This window comes from Protopterus annectens, chromosome 10.part0, assembly GCF_019279795.1.
Source record: "Protopterus annectens isolate FY-2018-M chromosome 10.part0, PAN1.0, whole genome shotgun sequence".
Taxonomy (NCBI): Eukaryota; Metazoa; Chordata; order Ceratodontiformes; family Protopteridae; genus Protopterus; species Protopterus annectens.
In genome coordinates, this window is record NC_056744.1 from 1388711917 (window position 1) to 1388735272 (window position 23356).

The window sequence follows — 23356 nt, forward strand, 5'->3', positions numbered from 1 at the left end:
ATCTAGATTGCCCAGACATGGGCCTTACTAAATTTAGTGTTACTGGATGCAAAAAAAGCAAACACTTCTTCTTCTTCTTCTTCTTTCGGCTTTTCTCGGTTAGGGGTTGCCACAGCGGATCACCTGTCCGCTCATGACTGGCAGTGGAGTTTTACAGTGTCGAGTTGCCAGCCCGGCGCCCAACCTTCCACAGAAGGCACACGCACTCACACCTAGGGCCAATTTAGAGTGTCCAATCCACCTGCAGCATGTCTTTGAGATGTGGGAGGAAACCGGAGCACCCGGAGGAAACCCACGCGACCACAGGGAGGACATGCAGACTCCGCACAGAAGACACCCCAGCTGAGGATCGAACCGGAGAACCTCTTGCTGTGAGGCAACAATGCTAACCACTGCACCACCGTGGCCGCCCTGCAAAAAAGGCAAACACTACAAAATGGAAATCAAAATGTAACTGACTGTAATTGAAGTAATGAATACTGTAAAATGGAGGTGGGATCTTCAGAAAAGGAAACGCTCAACTGCATACAAATAAATGGAATTTGTGGGAACAATACATGCAGAATAATGTTCAGGAGGAGTGAGGTTTAATGGAAGGTCGAAACTGAGTAATCTACGTAATGCTAGGGAGAATGATTACTGTTAAAAGCAAATCCATACACGTGTTTCTAGCTTATCAGTGTGAATGGTAAGCCCTACATAACCTATCTACCACAAGAGGAGTGGTTTCTGGCCCAGAAAATGCGGAAGTTGTCAGTATTGTAAAGTCATAAATGAAGATGAAAGTACAGTTCTGGATAATGTTAAAAGAACTAGAATAAAATATGCTAGGGGTAATTGTAACACCAAAAACATTATATACCTAGCTAAATGTAGTAAATCTATTTGTTTCTATATAGGAAAGACAGAACGGAAATTCAAGAGGCGAATTTATGAACATTTATATTCTATTAAAAAGGAAGATACCAGCAATGCATTATATAGACATATACAGGAGACAGATAATACACAGTTTAGATTTGCAATATTAGAACGAATACATGTTAACAACAGAGGAGGTAACCTTAAAGCGTATATAGCTGAGAGAGAGGCAAAATGGCAAATACTTACTGACGCTTCGAATAAACCTGGGCTAAATGATTATATTTCATTAAAACCGTTTTTAATATAATAATATATATATATTTTGTAAATATGTACATTTCCCTATTTCATTAATGTATTATATGTTACAAAGACAATAGCACTTACATAAGAGGGAGAAGCATAAGAATTCCCACCTCCTAGGATAAATTAATAAAGAAAATGAGTTTGGGGTAACAATAATAAGAATATTAAGGGGCATAAAAAGAAGGGAAGGGACTAGGGAATTATATAGCAATTTAACTAATTGAAATGAAATTATTATAGTTACTTTTATTTATCCTTTCAGATATTCATTATTATATTTTATATTTTCCATCCTTTTATTATGTATTATATTTTATTTTGCGTAAAACACTATACAAACACATAAGATGTGTATAGAATTTAATGAACAAAAATTTTTTTTTATTTTCACATTTGTGCATTTACTTATTGATTTATAACACATAAAACAAATTTTATAGTTTTTAAATTCATACTTTTAACTTAATATTTTAACATATTTTATATATTATATTATTTACATACTTAATATATATCAATACATTTTTAATATATTTATATATATATATTTCACACATCCATTATTTTGTCCTATTTAAATATTTATTTATTCAGCCTACTCACTTCATCGCACACATTAGTAAAGGGGAATTGTATGTAATATTAAGTAATAAAGAATAAGATATCAGATATGAATGTATTTATATATTTTAAACATGTTTCCCTCATTCATAGACTTAGTTGAAAATGTTAATGGATTGTATGGACATTGGACCGTCACTTGATATTGATTATGGGCTGTTAGCAATAGTCATATATATTTATTTATAGATGACATGGGGAACAACATTTACATAGTAAAGTATTTTTATTTAGAAAGTTTTATAACAAAGGAATGTTTTTGGTAAAGGAAAGTCTTATAATGATTAATGTATATTATAAGAACTTTTTGATCACCAGTATACATGTGTTTTATGGCTTTGTTACTTTAAATGTTGATGAAAGATTGGCGCCAAAATGAATATAAAAAGAAACAATGATTCTGATGAAGTCCATGGGTTAGTGGATGAAAGCGCTTAATCACATGGTTTTATGAAATAACAGTATTCTGTTTGCTTGTTCACTGTGCTGTTTTCAATAAAAGGTTGTATTATTGCTGCACCGGAGTTCTTTCCCTTCTTGGATTAATACAACACAGCAATAACGACAGGACACATAGCTCAACTCCACAGTGTAACCCTCAACCTAAGCCCTTAAAGCTAAACACCTTGCCCAATACACCAATCATAGTTGACTCAATAGTGAGGCATGCAGATGTCCAACTCACTAGGTTGAATAAGGAGAAGGTAACAGTCAACTGTCTAACAGGTGCCAGAAACCGACACATAACACACGCACTCAGGTCACTCCACATTGTCCATGTGGGTGTGAATGACTTGAGACGCACCTCCCTGGGCTACACGAAAAGTGACATGGTGAACTCTCGGATTATGTGGCCCAGGCATTTATGACCTTTGCCCTGAGCAGTATCCTACCATCACCCAGAATGATACCACAATACAAACAAAAAGTGATTGACTTCAACAATTGGCTAAGTTTCTGGTGTCATTCTAAGGGGATCCAGTATCTGTCTGGTTGGGATGACATGACTGACAGACCTTGATGCTTTGCAGAGATGGCCTGCATCTGTCACCCCTGGGTTTCTGGGTACTGGCTAAAGCTCCTGCCACCCCTATAGTGCCTTTTTAGGTGGTGTTACAAAGACCAAATTACCACTGTAACAGCTATAAATAAATGCAATCTGAGGGTCATGCTCCTGAACTCTAGAAGTTTAAATCTCAAGATGCACTTGTTCAAAGCACTCCTCAAAATGGAGAACATCGACATTTGTGCTGTAACAGAGACCTGGTTTAAAGCGGCAGAAAGCACCCCTGCACTACCAGGCTATAACTCATTCCACACCTTTCAGCCCCGAAACTTGGACTGAAGCTCCAAAGGTGGTGGTCTCCATATTCATAAAGGAAATGCATATCTCCAGACTAGTAGCCCAGCATAACGCATCTGAGATACTTTTGGTTCAACTAACATTGGGTAAGATGGTGATCCAGGTCATAGCCTGCTATAGGTCCCCAACAATGTCCTTAAACGTTCACTCAACGTTCCTAAGCACCCTGGAATCTATCAAGGTCCAACCCAACACTCTCATACTAGGAGACTTCAACTATCCCTCCATCAACTGGGAAAACTACTCAAGCACCAATACACTGGCCCAATGCTTCCTGGAGTTCATCAATTCCAATGCCCTGGACCAACTCATTCTGACCTCCACTAGAGGAAGCAATATCCTTGACCTGGTTATTACTAACATGGCAGATGGTTGCTCTACACCAATAGTCAATCCCTCCCTGGTCAGATCCGACCATAAACTAATCACCATGGGAATCCACATCTCTCCCACAGCCCCGCCAAAGGTAACCACCTTGAAAAACTTCTCCAAAGCTGACTTTGGGCTCTTAAAAACAGAGGTGGCTAACTTCACAGCACCCATGCCAATGGAAAACAGCTACATGACTGCCAAATATTACACCAATGCACTGTACAAACATGTACAAACTTGCATGGAACTAGACATACCCAACAGAACCAAGACACTCTCCTCCAAAACAAGGAAACCAATCTGGTGGTCCCCTGCCATTAATAAACTCTACACCAGAAGGAAGAAACTGCTGCAGAAAAAGATGAAGTCCCAAGACTGGAAAAAGTCCCTTATTAGCCTCAACAAAAAGTTGAGATCCCTCATCAAATCCTCCAAAGCCAGCTATGAAGGCAGAATTGTGGCACAAAGCCTTCTATAGTTATATCAAGAACCTCCACGGCAATACCTATTTGCTCTGAGTTACTGCACAATGGTACCTCCTACATTGAGCCAACAGATATTGCCAACATACTGGCTGACAGATTCAGTGCCAACTTTACCCCTCTCTCCCCCCCAAAGGACCAATCACAATACAGGAAGAATACCAGGCACCCAGCATTACTGCAACACAGGTTAAAGCTGCATTGTCCAAGGTCTAGAATACAGCTTCCATGGGACCTGATAATATCCCTGGCTGTGTTCTACACAAACTACAAAGCGAACTGGCACCACATCTGTGTGCCCTGTTCAGTCACAGCCTCATCTCAGGCTTTGTCCCTACCGAATGGTGCACTGCTACTGTCATCCCTCTCCATAAAGGGGGAATGACTACAGACCCTGGGAATTATTGCCCCATTAGCCTGATGAGTCTGATATGTAAAGCTATGGAACACATCATCATGGACCTAATTAACAAAGATATAGGAAATGTCCAAACTCTAGACCCCAGGCAATTTGGCTTTGTGAAAGGGAGATCATGCCTGCTTAACCTGGTTGACTTTTTTGAGTCAGTCACCAGATCTGTGGATGAAGGTAAGGCAGTTCATACAGCCTACCTGGATCTGGCCAAGACCTTTGATACCATTCCTCACTCAGGAATTATTGATAAACTCACCAAACTAGGCATCAACCCCTATATTACTAGGTGGGTTGCAAAATGGACTACAGAAAGAACCCACAGTGTAAAAGTAATGGACTACAGATAGAACACACAGTGTAAAAGTAACGGACTCCAATTCAGAATGCTAACCAGTCACAAGTGGAGTCCCACATGAATCTGTCCTGGGTCATATCCTGTTCCGCATCTACTTCTCAGAAGTCCAGGCCAACACAAAGGGGACTCTGGCTAACCAAGTTCGCAGACAACTGCAATCTGGGAGCCATTATTAACTTGTCAAGTGATGCAGACATCCTACAGAAAGGTCTCACTGAGACCAATGACTGGTGTTGAAACCATGGCCTTAAGCTTAACGCCAAAAAATGCATTGTCATCCCCATTGGTAAAAACTCAGTTCCCACTAATTACTACATCAATGGGACCCACTGAACACTGGAGGTGTTAAAAGAGATCTGGGGATGCAGGTTGACAGCAATCTCTCCTTCGATCACCACATTCCCGCTGTGGTCAGAAAGTCTTTCTATGTGGCACATCTCATTACCAAGGGTTTTGCATCGAGGAAGAAAGAGGTCATCGTCTCTCTCTCTCTACTTTTCCCTCACTAGTACCTCACTAGACACCTGCACCACCTGGAGAGGCCACAGAAGTACCTCACGAAGAGGATCCTAGGCATTAAACACATGTCCTACATGGACAGACTCAAAAGACTCCAGCTATTCTCTGTCTCATATCACCTACTTAGAGGTGATCTCTGATTGACTTACAAAGCCATGTCTGACCCAGCTCTGTTAGAAATGCTACATCTAAGGAAATCCCAATCCCTCTGCACTACACACTCCAGAGACCTCAACCTCATTACCACAATCAACAGAACATGCTGGAGGGGCAGGTTCCTCATTTAGAGACTGCCGATGCTCTGGAATAGACTTCCTATACATGTCAAGCAAAGCACCTTGCTGTCCCTCTTCAAGAGAAATCTTAATGAGTGGATGGGTAATAGAAAGTTCACCCCTGGGATCACTCCAGTGGCTCTACTTGATAGAGATACTGGGAACTAGCGTCGGGTGGCATGATGCCAGGGCACTTCTACGGGCTAGGCTTGTAAAGGCTCCAGGGTCATTAGCCTAGTACACACCTATGAACCTATGAGTCCATCTTATGTGAGGCTAGTAAGCAGGATTACTCAGATCATTATGAAAAACATGGACACGTTTTTGACTTAAACTTCAATGTCACTGGAGCTGTATTTTAATTATTCTAGTGTTATATAACATATGCTGTGGCAATTGTATAAAGATAAATAAAATACATATATACCTTTTTCCCTGGTTTACCAGCAGGACCTGGCATTCCCATTTTTCCTTCTGGGCCCTGTATAAATAAAATAAAATAAAAATAATTGGTAACAATATACAAGTTTATTTATACATTTTATGGTACTTAGTGTCAAATACAGATAATTAATTTTTTTTATCTTCATCTTGAATAATAGCAATATGTGGTTACTATATTATTCTCAACCTTGGATCTCTCGTAAGGTACTACAGTGCTGTCTGTAAGACAAAAAACTCAAACAGCTTACTAAGCCTTTGAAGAATCTCACAGTATCTAGTAGTTCCTCTTTGCTACTTTGCTGCAGCAGCAGCAATGTTCCCTTACTCAAGCAGAGGGATAACTTTCAATGTCCAGAGATTAATAGTAATGTAATGTAACCTTACACATATGTAAAAGTAATGTAATGTCATTTTCTTGTGGAGCTTTTCTGTTTGGGCCTCCACTGAAAACGGGCCAATACGGCCCAGTGGACTATCCCGGTCAACAAATGCAAATAAATAAATGTTTTCTTCCCAAAATAACTACATTGGTGTAGTGATAAACAGTTTAAAATGAGACAAAAGTTATCTTGCCATACACAAATCACAAATGAACTGCAGACTACTTTTCTAAATTTCTCTATAAGGATTTGCATTGGTCATCTGGTAAGCAGGCTCTCAGGCTTGAGTTAGTGGGAAAGACAGCTATATAAAAAGATAATGTGCTCGTATGGATTCTAAATCAAATTTCAAGAGTTTTACTTTGAACAAATGTGGAATAATAACTAATGTCAAAATAAGAATATTTTTTTCTAATTTCAACTATTTAATGACATAATGGAATATAAAAACAACTGCACACGTATTCTAGTCTTACACATCATAAAATACATATTAGAAGTGGTAAATAATGTTCATTTGCTCTTACAGTGATGTACCCTTAGATAATAAAAGGAATTTTAAGTCCTGTCTTTAAATATTGCATGACTAAAAAATATTAGAATAACTAGTTATTGCCAATAGAGACTATGGCATTAAACAAAGTAATAGCTGTTACTTAACTTTTGTTCAATTACTACTAATACCATCATATTCACAGAAAATATACAGGGTGAATTATGTGATCAACAAAGCTAAAACCAGAGTACAGCCATATAAATAACCATTAAGACATCTTAGTTTTGGTAAATACTGTACAGACTAGTGTTTTCTTGCAATTTTAAATAAATTTTAACATATATACAGTATATACATGAAAGGAAGATAATCATGCATATATAACAATATACTTAGTAAATTCTTTTAACCAGTTAAAGCTTAATACGATTTACAAATTTGATTTTTCAACATATTTAAAAATCAAAGTTCCTAAACTGTCCCAACAGCTAAAATTCACAATATTAAATACATCTCTTGACTTCTGCATAGCGGTTTCTTTTCTTTCTTTTTTCTTTTTTTGCATAAGCCAGAAGCTAACTCTAATAACTCTTTGAATATTATCAAATTCCATTAGCTATTACTTTCCTAGCAGCACCTAGAAGACTCCAAACATAGAATATTGTCTAGTACTTATTACATGTGAAACAGGAACATTTACAAGTAGTGTTACTTTTATCCATTGTATAATTATCAGACCATAACCTTTTGAAGAATTCAGCATTCAACATTTTCCCAAAAGACAGTAACTTTTCCACAATGTACAAATATATGAGTCCAATCAGCTATTATAGATTTATTATATCGCCAGTAAATTCTGGTATCAGACTTCATAAATTTAGATAATTTATAAGGAGAAACAAAGGTGCTACATAATAAATTCCATGTGTACATTTTCCAATATAAGCTTGAAAATGTTAAGCCAATTGATTTTAATAATAAGTGCTTATCTTTTTCAATAACTAGTTGTTACAAACCACAAGTGTCAAGACAAGTCTAATAATTTTTATGAACGTTGCTTTTACTAGAAATAATCATCTTATACAATTTAGATAAGAATACCTTTTCAACCACTTTATAAATGATAAAAATCAAAAATTCACATATCTTGGGTATACATTTCCAATCTTTATTAAAAAACATTAACCGTTTATTTTTTTCTCTCATCCTGGATTCTAATAGGTTATGTGAGACATCCAGTTTAATGTTACTTAAAACTTTCTCTAAAGCAACTACTTCCCCATTATTCACATTATCATATCAATATTTTTTAATACTTCCATATCTTTAATATTACAGCTTTCAAATAATTTGTGTGTGATATATGTAATATAAGAACTTTCCAGTTTTAAAGGATGGACTCTTATAAATGTAATTTCTAAAATAACTGAATTTTATTTTTATATATGTGGAAGTAATTTTTTAAGAGGACTTCCCTCCAAATAATCCTTTAATAATCATAAAAATTAATTATCAACAACTTTTATTTTAATTATACCAGTTTCCTTAAAATCGTTTTTAATGTCTTTCTCATGTAAACTTTTCTATTGACTTGAATAAGAAGAGTCTATTCAGAGAATAATCATACTAAAAATTTCAGCTAAAGAGTAGGATTCTAGATCAGGGAAGTGGATTTCACCATATTATCATAGTCTAAATTGTTTTTATATGAGTTTTTCAGTCAAGTGGGGTACCAGAAAAAAAGAAAATAATATATTTTCCATTTATTTTACTAATGTTTTCCAAGGCATTAATGCTATTGGTTGTAACAGGTATAGAATCTTGAGTAATATTATCATTTTAATAAGCATTAATTTTTCTTCAAATATAAAAAAGCTTACATTCCATTGTTTAGTTACACATGTTACTTCATCAGTGAGCTTTTCAAAGTTATTAACCATTTTATTGAAGTCTGAGACAATTTTAATTCCCAACTATTTAATGACATCATTATCCCATTTAAAATTAAATCTATTTTAATGAAGACTTTACTTGTTTATTTAATAATAATGTTTCAGTTTTATAACCATTAAATTCCATTAATGATTTTTTTGGAATCTAATTTCTTTAATTAAATAATTAGTTGAGTTATCTTACTTACCTTAGGAAACAAAAATATCATCCACAAAGAGCTGGATTTTACTTTCAAAAATACTATTTAGTGTAAAAGCTTCAAAGGCTGGGCTTAAGATAATACTACTTGCCAAGGGTTCAATTACTGAGGTGAACATCAAAGGGGACAAAGAGCAACCGTGTTTTGTTCCTTTATTCGAATTAAAAGCTTGAGAAATGTAAGGACCTATTTTAATATAAGCTTCGTAGTCAACATATGTCTTATTTATAAAGTCTTCTGGAAATCAGAAATATCTTAAGGTTTTAAACAAATAGTTTCAATTGGGTTGGGAGGGTGGCCTAATGCTTAAGGTGTTTGCCTTACAAACACAAGGTGCAGGGTTTGAGTCTCACAAGGGATAACTGGCTAGGCTAAAAAATGGCTCGCAAGGGCAGTTAGCTTAGTACTAACCTATGAACCTGAATCAAAAGCCCTCTCAGACTTATTAGAGCTATTTTTTGTTCACATTTTAGCTAAATCCAAGATGCTAATTACTCCTTTAATGTTATTATATGTTACTCTATTTATGATGAAACTAGAAGTTATATACTTACCATAACATTCTATGTTTGTAGTTCATCTCGCCTATATTCTTGCTGGTTGGGTTCGGAGCCGATACTCGGCTCTGACTCGGCTGAATACTAAAGCTCGAGAGCTTTCAGTGGCTCAAGGCTAATCCCTATCCCATGATGCCTCAGGCTACATCCCCAGATCTTGTTTGCAAGCCAGCTAGAAGCACCTTATCTTCTATATGTATATAACATATATACATAAAAAATATATACATATTTACAAATCACTATAATTCAGTCAAGGAAGAGACTGAACGTCATCATATCTCTGCAGGCAGATCATTTTGTCCACCAGTTCCTCCAGGAACGGGAGGGGGAAGGAGGGTGGGACGCAAGAATATAGGCAAGATGGACTACAAACATGGAATGTTATGGAAAGGAACTTAACTTATAGATGTTATGTAGTCCATCTCACCGTAATTCTTGCTGGTTGGACAGCGTCCCGAGCACCTAAACCCTAGGGTGGCTCAGGAAAAAAGACTTTTCAGTTCCATGAATCCAAAGGAAGACCTGTTCTGGGAGGCCAAGTCCACTTTGTAGTGAGTGATAAAGGTGTGAGGTTTCACCCATGTAGCAGCTGCACAAATCGAATCTAAGAGAAACCTTCCTCGAAAGGCAAATGAAGCTGAGATTGACCTAATGGAGTGACCTTTTATCTTCCCTGGTAATTGTATGTCATTCTTTTGATATGAAAGGATGATACAATCCGTAAGCCATTTAGACAAGGTCACCTTAGAGACTGGTAATCCTGTCTTCTTATCAGAAAAGGAGACAAAAAGTTGATCTGACTTTCTAATGTCTTCTGTTCTATGCAAGTAAAAATGCAACTGTCTATGCACATCAAGCTGGTATACCTTACATTCTGCCTTGTTGGTGTAATTGTTGAAAAAAACTGGCAATTCCATGGATTGGTTTATGTTGCTTTCCAAACAAACCTTTGGGAAGAAGGAGGGATTAGTTCTGAGAGATACCCTATCCTTATGAAATACAATATAAGGTGGACGTACCTAAAGAGCCGCAGTTCTGAAACTCTTCTGGCCGATGTAATGGAAACAAGGAAGAGGGTTTTCCATGATAAATATTTCAAATCACAAGTAGAAGCAGGTTCATAGGGAGATGTAGTCAGAGAATTAAGAACCAAATTTAGATCCCAGGATGTCATTGGTTCCTTAATCGGGGGCCTAAGTAAAAAGGTACCTTTAAGAAAGCCTTACATAATCTGTGAGACATAATGGGAACACCTATTTCACCTGTATGAAAACTGGAGACAGCAGCTAATTGTACCCCAATAGTAGCTGCCACAGCACCTTCTTCAAACAGATTTGAGAGAAACTCTAAAATTGCTGGAATAGGGGCGGGTAAGAGGTTCAATATTTGTTAGAGTATAATTTCCTAGTGGAGGGTTTAAGGGAAGAAGCTAGGATATGACTTACTGCTGGCATGAAAGAATTACACCTGGTTAGTTGTGGAACTGGAGCAGCCAAACTGTCAACTTGAGGGTGTGGATGGATGGAACTCTCCCAAAGTGTGGGTCAGAAGGTCCAGAATTGGATCCAGAATCCAAGGTTCCTCCAAGAGGTGGGTTTGTAGAAAGGGAAACCAAACCTGACGAGGCCAGTACGGAGCAATGAGGATCATCTTGTTTCTTGAGCATTTGGCTTTCTGTAACACCTTTGGAATGAGTGGGAAGGGGGGAAAGGCTTAGAGTAATCCCGAGGGCCAACTTTGAATCAGTGCATCCCTGGGTGACTTCTCCTTTGGGGGAATAAGGGCAAAGTTGTTGCTGCATTTGGTATTCTTGGGAGTAGCGAAAAGGTCGCAGCAAGGCTGGCCCCATCTGCGGAAAATCATCTCCACAATGTCTCTGTTCAGGGACTGCTCATGAGGTAATAGGAGAGTCCTGCTGAGTCTGTCTGCTATCACACTGGATTTCCCCAGGATGTGCGCTGCAATCAAATGGACGTATAAGTGAATTTAAGTAAATCTTTATCTGCACGTTTTTCAAATAATACAGCATTTAAACTGATTTATTTGTATTACATTGAATATTATCTAGCTGGAAGTTGTGGCTCTGTTTTTTCAGTTAATGCTTGCTAAAATTTAGTGCTTGTTAGAATTCCTGCATAGCCAGCGATAAGCTGGGGTAGTTTCACTTCATTGATATTCAGTTTCTGTCTTATATAAGTGGTACATTTTGAATTCTTTTCTGCTTAAACTCTGAGCTTTGGCTGACTAAGACCTACCTGTAATCAACTGGCTGTATAAGTGAATTTAAGTATATCTTTATCTGCACTTTTTTTCAAATAATACAGCATTTAAATTGATTTGTGTTGCATTGAATACTATCTAGCTGGAAGTTGTGGCTCTGTTTTTCAGTTAATGCTTGTTAGAATTTAGTGCTTGTTAGAATTCCTGCATAGCCAGTGATAAGTGGGGGTAGTTTCACTTCACTGATATTCGGTTTCTGCCTTATGTAAGTGGTACATTTTGGATTATTTTCTGCTTAAACTCTGAGCTTTGGCCGGCTAAGACCTACCTGCAATCAACTGGACGTATAAGTGAATTTAAGTATATCTTTATCTGCACTTTTTTCAAATAATACAGCATTTAAATTGATTTATTTGTGTTGCATTGAATACTATATAGCTGGAAGTTGTGGCTCTGTTTTTTCAGTTAATGCCTGTTAGAATTCCTGCATAGCCAGTGATACGTGGGGGTAGTTTCACTTAATTGATATTCAGTTTCTGCCTTATATGAGTGGTATATTTTGGATTATTTTCTGCTTAAACTCTGAGTCTGGCCGGCTAAGACCTACCTGCAAACAACTGGACATAAAAGTTAATTTAAGTAAATCTTTATCTACACTTTTTTCAAATAATTCAGCATTTAAATTGATTTATTTGTGTTGCATTGAATACTATATAGCTGGAAGTTGTGGCTCTGTTATTTCAGTTAATGCTTGTTAGAATTTAGTACTTGTTAGAATTCTTGCATAGCCAGTAGTAAGTGGCGGTACTTTCACTTCATTGATATTCAATTTCTGCCTTATGTAAATGGTACATTTTGGATTATTTTCTACTAAAACTCTGAGCTTTCGCTGGCTAAGACCTACCTACAATCAACTGGATGAAGTGATTTTAAGTATATCTTTATCTGAACTTTTTTCAAATAATACAGCATTTAAATTGATTTATTTGTGTTGCATTGAATACTATCAAGCTGGAAGTTGTGGATCTGTTTTTTCAGTTAATGCCTGTTAGAATTCCTGCATAGCCAGTGATAAGTGGGGGTAGCTTCACTTTACTGATATTCGGTTTCTGCCTTATATAAGTGGTACATTTTGGATTATTTTCTGCTTAAACTCTGAGCTTTGGCTGGCTAAGACCTACCTGCAATCAAATGGATGTGTAAGTGAATTAAGTAAATCTTTATCTGCACTTTTTTCAAATAATACAGCATTTAAATTGATTTATTTGTGTTGCATTCAATACTATCTAGCTAGAAGGTATTGCTCTGTTTTTTCAGTTAATGCTTGTTAGAATTTAGTGCTTGTTAGAATTCCTGCACAGCCAGTGATAAGTGGGGGTAGTTTCACTTCACTGATATTCAGTTTCTGCCTTATATAAGTAGTACATTTTGGTTCGTTTCTGCTTACACTCTGAGCTTTGGCCGGCTAAGACCTGACTGCAATCAACTGGACATATAAGTGAATTTAAATAAATCTTTATCTGCACTTTTTTCAAATAATACAGCATTTAAATTGATTTATTTGTGTTGCATTGAATACTATCTAGCTGGAAGTTGTGGCTCTGTTTTTTCAGTTAATGCTTGTTAGAATTTAGTGCTTGTTAGAATTTCAATTTCTGCATAGCCAGTGATAAATGGGGGCAGTTTCACTTCACTGATATTCGGTTTCTGAGTTATATAAGTGGTACATTTTGGATTATTTTCTGCTTAAACTCTGAGCTTTGGCCAGCTAAGACCTACCTGCAATTTAATGGACGCATAAGTGAATTTAAGTAAATCTTTATCTACACTATTTTCAAATAATACAGCATTTAAATTGATTTATTTGTGTTGCACTGAATACTACCTAGCTGGAAGATGTGGCTCTGTTTTTCAGTTAATGCTTGTTAGAATTTAGTGTTTGTTAGAATTCCTGCATAGCCAGTGATAAGTGGGGGTAGTTTCACTTCATTGATATTCGGTTTCTGCCTTATAAAAATGGTACATTTTGGATTATTTTCTGCTTAAACTCTGAGATTTGGCCGGCTAAGACCTACCTGCAATCAACTGGACCTATAAGTGAATTTAAGTAAATCTTGATCTGCACTTTTTTCAAATAATACAGCATTTAAATTGATCTATTTGTGTTGCATTGAATACTATCTAGCTGGAAGTTGTGGCTCTATTTTTTTCAGTTAGTTCCCCACCCACCCTTCCTGCTTTTGTTTTGGTGTTAATCTTGGTGGCTTTGAAACTGCGCACCCCTCTTGTAAATTTGTATTTGGATACTCCTCCTAGGCCCATCTCATTTGCTCACTCAGAAAAAAAATTGCTCTTTATTCATCTGCTTTTACTGTATTTGTGTTTCTTCCTACTTTGTTACTTTATTTTGCTTTTGCGTCATCTTAAAAGTACTCAATTGTATTTATTACTGCTTGGTGTAACTATCATTCTAAGACTTTTGGTTTAAGCACTTGGGCTTCAGACCAGTTGTTTTACATTAAGAAGGTTTGTGGTCTGCACTGATGTGGCAGGACAGATAGCTTACATCCTTCTAAGTTGGGAACTGCTGATTGAAGGTTCAGTGTCGGTTATTCTAAAAGTGTATTAGTTCTGGTTTAAGCACTTGGGCTTCATGCCAGTTATTTTACATTAAGAAGGTTTGCAGTCTGGATTCTTATGGGAGGAGAGAATGGACTCTGCCCTTCTGAGCTGGGAATTTCTGATTAAAGGCTTATAGTGCCTGCATATTTGAACTGTTTCTTACTGAAATTGGTGTGCCTTGTTTGCTGTAGCATAGACTAGATCCAGGCCTGCTGAATCTAGCTTTGTTTGTATAACTTGAGCACTAATCCAGGCATTCTTAAAATTATTCAATTGTATTTATCACTGCTTGGTAGTAACCTGATTAAAGTGTAGCTATCATTCTAAGCCATTTGGGTTAAGCACTTGGGCTTCAGACCAGTTGTTTTACATTAAGAAGGTTTGTGGTCTGCACTGTTGTGGCAGGACAGGTAGCTTACATCCTTCTAAGTTAGGAACTGCTGATTGAAGGCTCAGTGTCTGTTATTCTAAAAGTATATTAGTTCTGGTTTAAGTACTTGGGCTTCAGGCCAGTCATTTTACATTAAGAAGGTTTGTGGTCTGCACTCTTGTGGGAGGGGAGGCTGAACTCTGCCATTCTGAACTGGGAATTTCTGGTTAGAGGCTTGTAGTGCCTGCATATATGAACTGTTTCTTACTGAAATTGATGTGCCTTGTTTGCTGTCACATAAACTAGATTCAGGCCTGCTGAATCTAGCTTTGTTTGTATAACTTGAGCACTAATCCAGGCCTTCCTTTTTGGAGAAGGTTCCCCTGCACCCCAGTGGTAGGAGTGTGCAGTTAGAACTTGTCTGATTGAAGACTACAGGAACAGGGCTCAGTTCTGAAATTTTTTTACTAGTTAATTGGGTTTGTTTGTGTCTTTCGGCTTTTCCCGGTTAGGGGTCGCCACAGCGGAACTCCGGTCCGTTAATGATTGGCAGTTGATTTTTACGTACAAGCTTGCCAGGCCTGATGCACAACCTTCAACGAAGGTACGCCCACTCATGCATGTCTCCACGCAGAAGACGCTCTAGTTGAGAATCGAACCGGACAGCGTCTTACTGTGAGGCGACGACGCTACTGCAGCACCACCACCCAGCCCTGAATTCAGCACTAGCCTAAAAACAGGACTATACTAGCTTAGAAAGGTGGGAAACGAGGATATTTTTTTAAAAGATAAGGCAAAAACAGTAAAAAATATACTTAAAACAGCTTTCAACGACTGCAAACAGTAAAAAATACACTAAAACAGCTTTAGATGACTACAAGCGATTAGAAAAGGCTTTTAAACAAATTACTAGTTAATTGGGTAATTTGTTTAAAAGCCTTTTCTAATTGTAGTCATCTAAAGCTGTTATAGTGTATTTTTTACTGTTTGCAGTCGTTGAAAGCTGTTTTAAGTATATTTTTTACTGTTTTTGCCTTATCTTTTAAAAAAAATTCCTTGTTTCCCACCTTTCTAAGCTAGTATAGTCCAGTTTTCAGGCTAGTGCTGAATTCAGGGCTGTGTTACAAGCTTCCGAGTTGCCTATACCTTAATTAGATAGAAGGAGGTTTCTCTGTTCACCTGTGAGAGAGGGAGCTTTGAGCAGCCATCTGTCCCTGGAGGAGTGGTTCCAGCCCAGAAGTTAGTAGTTTATAGGCCATTTTGGGCTAGTTTCTATCTCTTGCATTTCCCTTCTGCAAAAACCACATTTGCAAGGTTTTGCACGTCCGGGCAGTGCCAGTTAGCTAGGGCTAAATTATTCCCGGCTCCACCAAGTCTCCTCTTCAGTTTTTCCCTTGAAAGTAGTCTAACTCTCAACCTAAGCACTTAAAAAGCATCCCACAGTCCAGCACTTTCTCATACCTAATAGTAAGCACTAATATACCCTGACACTTGATTGCCCAGCAGGGCAAGGCTCATTATTCACCCCTCACCAACCAAGCGACTAAGCAGCTCACCCTACTATTCAGACATGTCCACAGGGCAATTTCAGGTATACTCTCCTGTCCAGCTGGTGAACCTGTGTATCCTGAGGCAATGTTACAACTGCCTCATGTACACAGACAACCCTCTCCTCCTACCACAAAACATTAACATATGCGAGAGATGCAATTATATAGCTAAATTGGAGGCTTAGCTCTCTCCACCCAAGACTGGAACAGGCAGTCATGAGGAGAAGGTTACCACTTGCACCACACTTCCAGCCTCACATAGACATACTAAACCAGCACTGGTAAAAAATACACATAAATACACAAAATCATACTCGGAGGCTCTAAATAAAAACCTGCAAAAGCATCAGAGACCTCCAAAGCAGACACCCAAAAAACCTTCACCTCCCGTCACAAACCAGACAACACATAAAACACAAAATCAGTGTGCCGCACAATCACAGCCCTTAAGGCGAAATAATATACCTAACACACTGGTAATAGGTGATTCTATAGTCAGGCACATTGACGTCCCGCTCACTAGGCTGGATAAGAAGAAGGTTACTGTTAGCTGCCTGTCGGGAGCCAGAATCCACCACATAACACAAGCACTCAGGTCACTTCAGAACAAGTACAAATATGACTCTGTCATTGTTCATGTTGGTGTGAATGACCTGAAAAGTACCTCCCTGGGCTACATGAAAACAGACATGGAAGCACTCTCTGACCATGTAGCCGAGGCGGGTATGACCCTGACCCTGAGTAGCATCCTGCCCTCACCAAGAATGATACCGCAGTATAAAGAAAAAAATGATCAATTTCAACAATTGGCTAAGCTTCTGGTGTCATTCAAAGGGGATCCAGTGTCTGTCAGCCTGGGACGACATGCTCGACAAGCCTCGTTGCTCGCAAAAGATGGCTAGCACCTGTCACCCCTAGGCTTTCGAATACTGGCCAAGGCTCTTGCTGCCCCCATAGTGCCTATTTTACACAAGGCTCAAAAGTCAAATCCACCTCCGTAAACAGCACATATAAAAAAATGAGGGTTATGCTACTCAACGCCAGGAGTTTTAATCTCAAAATGCATGCGTTCGAAGCACTTCTCAGTATGGAGAACGTTGACATCTGTGCAGTAACTGAAACCTGGTAAAAGGCTCCACAGAGCACCCCAGCACTACCGGGCTACCACACATTTCGGCCACAGAACATGGACCGAAACACAAAAGGAGGGGGTGTATCCATATTCATCAAGGATACCTACATCACCAGGTTAGTGGCGCAGCATGATACCTCTGAGATCATCCATGTGCAACTAACATCAGGCAAATCTGCAATGCAAATTGTGGCCTGCTACAGATCACCCTCCATGACCCAGGACCACCACTCCACCTTTCTGGACACACTGGAAAACATGAAGGTCCTACCGAACACCCTGATATTGGGTGATTTCAATTACCCTACCGTTAACTGGGAAAACTACTCAAGTACAAACTCCCAGGTCCAGCGCTTCCAGGAATTTATCAACTCAAATGCCCTGGATCAGCTGGTAAACTCCCGTACCAGAGGTGAAAACATATTGGACCTGGTCATCACCAACATGGGCGACAGGTGTTCTACACCGGAGGTCAACCCGTCATTGGTTAGATCAGACCATAAACTAATCACTCTGGATGTCCACAACACACCACCATCCCCAACCAAGGAAACCACAGTGAAAAACTTTTCTATAGCAAATTTCACCTTACTTAAGACAGAGGTGGTAAGTTTCACAGCCCCCGCACTAAAGGATAACAGTGTCCAAGATGCAGGAACCTTTACAAATGCACTCAATGAGCACCTACAAGGATGCATGGATCGTGCCATCCCTAGCAAAACCAAGACTTACTCCCCTAAGAGAAGGAAACCAGTCTGGTGGACCCCTGCCATAACCCTAAGAGAAGGAAACCAGTCTGGTGGACCCCTGCCATAAACAGGCTATACAATAGGAGGAGGAAACTAGTTCAGAAAAAAAGCAAATCCCAAGAAGGAAAGACATCCCTGATCAGCATCAGTAAGAAACTAAGGTCCCTCATAAAATCATCCAAGGCCAACTTCGAAAGAAAAGTAGCCAAGGATTCGAAAGATAACCACAAAGCCTTCTTTAGCTATGTCAAGAATCTAAGTGGCAACTCACAGATATGCTCTGAGCTAGTGCAAAATAGCACAAAATATACTGAACCTACTGATATTGCCAACATCCTGGCAGATAGATTCAATGCAAACGTCACCCCCCTCCCACCCTCAAAAGGGCCCACAACAATACCGGAAAAGTGTAGTGTCCCGGAAATTACAGACGCACAGGTGAAAACAGCCCTTTCAAAAGCACAGCGTCAATGGGGCCAGATGGTGTCCCAGGCTGCGTATTGCACGAACTACAGAATGAACTAACCCCCCACCTAAACACACTGTTCAACCTCAGCCTCTCCACAGGCTACGCGCCCATAGAATGGCACACAGCAATGGTTATTCCGCTCCACAAAGGAGGGGCCACAACTGACCCTGTTAACTATTGCACCATAAGCCTGACTAGCCTGGTTTGCAAGGCTATGGAGCGCATCATCATGGAATTCATTAACAAAGACACTGGGAACCAAACACTTGACCCGACCCAGTTCGGCTTTGTTAAGGGCAGATCATGCCTACTAAACCTGGTTGACTTCTTCGAGACAGTCACCAAGGCCATAGATGAGGGGAAAGGTGGTTCACACAGCCTACCTTGATCCCGCCAAGGCTTTTGACACCATTCCCCACTCGGGAATTACAGAAAAACTCACCAGCCTGAACATAAACCCCTATGTCACGAGATGGGTTGTCAACTGGCTGACAGACAGAACTCACATGGTAAGAATAGCGAGCTCCAGGTCAGACTGTAAACCAGTCACAAGTCGTGTCTCACAAGGCTCGGTCCTGGAACCCCTGCTGTTCGGCATATACTTCTCAGAAGTACAGGCAAACACAGGAGGACTATGGCTAACCAAGTTCGCCAATGACTGCAAACTGGGAGCCATAATTGACTCACTCGCTGACACGGACATTCTCCAAAAGGGCCTTACTGAGACTGACACCTGGTGTCAAAGTCATGGTCTCAAGCTAAATGCCAAAAAATGCATAGTCATCCCATTTGGGAAAAACAAAACACCCATTAATTACCACATAGGTGGCAGCCCGCTTAATACAGAAGAGGTAGTAAAAGATCTGGGAACCCAGGCAGATAGTAATCTCTCCTTTGACAATCATATTGCCAAAGTAGTTAGGAAATCCTTCTATGTAGCCCATCTAATTACTAAAAGGTTTCGCATCTAGAAATAAAGAGGGTATAGTGCCCCTCTACTCGTCACTCATCAGACCCATCATAGAGTACAATGCCCCATTTGGGATGTACATCACAAGACACTTCCAACAGCTGGAAAGACCACAAAAGTACCTCACCAAGAGGATTACTGGCCTCAAACATATTTCCTATGCAGCCCGACTGGAAAAACTAGGGCTGTACTCAGTGGCATATTGCTTACTCAGAGATGATCTCTGCCTGACTTTTAAAGCCATGTCCAACTCAGAATTGATGGATATGCTCCACCTAAAGAAATCCAAGTCACTGAGAGCCACTCGCTCTAGTGAGCTAAACCTCGCCACAACAATAAATAGAACATGCTGGAGGGGTAGATTCCTGTCAAAGAGACTCCCCATGCTTTGGAACAAAATTCCTAACTACATTAGGCAAAGCCCCTCACGAACACTCTTCAAGAGAAACCATGACGAGTGGATGGGCAACAGAAAATACACCCCTGGGATCACTTCACTGGCTCTTCTTGACAGAGGCTCAGTTAAGTAATCAATGGGGTTGAGAAAGCTGACACACTCCGGCTAGGCATATAAATGCCCTCGGGCCGATAGCCTAGTACCTACCTATGAACCTATCAGAAAGCACTGAGAAGCAATCACCCATTGCCAAACTCTTAATGCCTCTCGACATAGGGGGAAAGATTTGGTTCCTCCTTGTTTGTTTATATACCACACTACCGGCATGTTGTCTGTCAGAATTGCAATTGTTCCTAGAGAGAGAGAGTCCTGAAGTGCCTGCAACACAAAGCACTGCTCTTATCTCTAGGATGTTGATATGCAGATGGTTCTCGTGGCCCTGCCATAAACCTTGAACTGCCCTTCACAGATAATGACCCCCCCCCACCTGATCTGGGAAGCGTCTGTAGTTAACAATGCCTTTGGTTGGGGAAATACAAAGGGATGACCTAGATACAGCTGGTCTGTCTGAAGCCACCAAGTTAAATCTCTCTTGCAAGACTCCGTGATGTAGATCGGATGTGAAAGAGGGAGACCTTGTATCGACCACTGTGCAAATAAAAGCCATTGTAGGAGTCTCATGTGTAATTGGGCTAAGGGCACCAGCAGAATGGCACCAGCCATGGTTCCCAGGGTCTGTAACACTTATCTGGCCTGGGCTTTCTTTGTTGAAATCGAAATTTTTACCTGTTGATGCAAGGAGTGGATTCGGTCTGGGGTGAGTCTTGCCATCATGTTTCTTGAATTTAACTCTGCACCTAAGAAGACAACATGTTGCGACAGTAACAAGGCAGATTTTTCTTGATTTATAGTGATGTCCAGCTTGTTGCAAAGAAGAAGGGTTTCATCCCTGGCCTGAGATAGTAGATGCCTGGTGGAAGCGGCGAGGAGCAACTCGTCCAGATATGGAAACACTCGGAATCCCTGACGTCTCAGGTGAGCCGTGACCACTGCCACACATTTGGTGAACACTCTGGGGGCTGTAGTGAGGCCAAAGGGCAGGGCTCAAAATTAGTGAGACCAAGGGGCAGGGTTCAAAATTAGTAGTGACTGGCTCCCAGCCGGAAGCACAGATACCTTCTGGACCACCTGTCTATTTTTATATGGTAGTACATGTCCTTGGGCTCAATAGAGCATATCGAGTTATCTTTCTCTATGAAAGGGAATATCAACTGCAGGATTACCATCTGGAACTTTGTTTTCTTTACAGATTTGTTTAATCTGCTGAGATCTAGGATGGATCTCCAGTCCCCTGTCTTTTTTTGGCACTAAAAAGAACATTGAGTAAGTTCCGGATCCTATCTGATCTGCGGGGACTTCTTGGATGACTCTTTTGTCTAGCAACAATTGCATCTTATAGAGTTGCCAAGTGCTTTTGCCTGGGTGGAACGTCTGTTAAGGACTTTAGTTTTTTAGAGGGGTGGAAGAAAAGGGAATGAGGTAACCTCTGGATATTATCTCTTGTAACCATTTATCTTGGGAAATTTGTTGCCAGGTGTTTGGGTACAATGACAAGCGAACCCCAACTGCCTCCAGAGAAGGACAGGTGGGTCTCCTTTCAGGAGCACTGGTAGGGCCCATCAGAGAAGGTGTTTCTGTTGCCATGATTCGGCGGACCCCCCTCTGCTGCGAGGGCGGCGTCTTCCATTATAACTTCCCCCTCTGCACCTGGGGGAAGAATCGTCACGTGCGTCCGAGAAACCACTTTGGGATTTGAGGAACCACATTTTCCCACCCTTTTGACCTTTGGGATAAGGTCTGGAAGGGGCAGAAAAACTGACTCCCACATCAGATAAGGTTTTCCCATCCTTCTCGCAACTGGTCAGTGTCTCTTTTATCACAGGTCCAAATAAGGCTGAACCATCAAAAGGGGCATTGGTAAATGAAGACTTGAAAGGGTCAGCAAAGTTACAAGGGCACATCCAGGAATGTCTCCTAAGAGAGTTTCCTGATGCAGTCGCTCTACTTGCTCCATCAGCTGTATAGGAGATTAGCATCATGGAGGAGTTTGTGATAGAGGTAAGGGTGGCTAGCTGTGAGGATACCTTGTCTGTGGACCCCGCAGCTACTGCTCCTTGAAGGATATTTCCTAGTTCTTTGATGAGATCCCTTTGAAGTCTAGTGAAATGTGAAAAATAGTTCAGCAACCACAAGGTGCAGGTTGCTGAAGAAAACATGCGCTTGACTTATCTATCCATAGACCTAGATTCTTTATTAGGAGGATGGATAGATGAAGAGGTTTCTGACAATTCCTTCTTCATGGCCACCGCCATCACCATGGCATCTATGGGAACTCCTTTTGTTAAAAATTCCTTTTCTTTAGGGACCGTAATAAATTTGTTTGGCCTCAAGCTCCACAATGTCCATCGAAGTCCATGTTTTCCTGGAAATTACAACTTGTTGTAAGAAGGAGTCACCTAGGAGGTGGTAGGATGAGATCCGAAAGCCTCTAGGTATACTGAATCATCCTCCGAAGGGTTGATGAGCTGCCAATCACCCCTCTGTTTCAGGATTTCCAGGATGTCAGCAAAGGAGACATCCTCAGAGGGGGATCTTGGGGACCCCTCAGATTCATCCAAGTAAGTATCTGAAGTGACTGACTCAGGGGAGTCAATGTGGTTCCTCTTGCAAAGCCTCTTCCTGGGAACATCCCCCGAGGATACTCAGGAGAAGTCCCAGAAGAGGGGGCACCTGGGGGTCCGGATCTCTACGCTTAGGAGGGGGTGGAGAAGAGGTAGACACAGGCACCTGGTGGGGAATAGGGAGTGGAGTCGAGAGCCATGCCGTCTGATGGGACAGCGTCCTGTCCGCTACCTCGAAAGCACCCCCACCCAGCTCCGGAGAAGACCTCTGCACTGATGATGTTGGAGATAGACCCTAAGGGGGAGGAGGCGGTTCCGAGGCAGGGGTAGGCACCGAGCTCAACCAAGCTGAAGCACCAAGAGGGAGAGTCATATCGGAAGACATACCGTGCCGACTCTCACCCCCCCAGAGCCGACTGGAGAGCATTGGCTCCCAGATGTCTCAGCACCGGATGGAGTCAAAGACACCTGAGCTGAAGTCAGAACCGAAGAAGCTGGAAGGGTCTCAGGGCCGATGATTCCACTAGAATCGGATCCATATCCTTTGGCTCTGAAGACTCAAGGGTAATTGGTGGAGGAATCAAAGAAAGTG

At 40.3% G+C, this 23356-nt stretch overlaps 1 protein-coding gene across 1 annotated transcript in view; it reads right to left on the reverse strand.

The window, feature by feature from the left end:
- Positions 1–23356, reverse strand: part of COL24A1 (collagen type XXIV alpha 1 chain) — a 3617818-nt gene that overhangs the window by 655449 nt on the left and 2939013 nt on the right. Inside the window, exon 38 of the mRNA XM_044086026.1 lies at positions 6000–6053. Coding sequence (XP_043941961.1) covers positions 6000–6053 — 54 coding nt within the window. The remainder of the gene's footprint in view (positions 1–5999; positions 6054–23356) is intronic.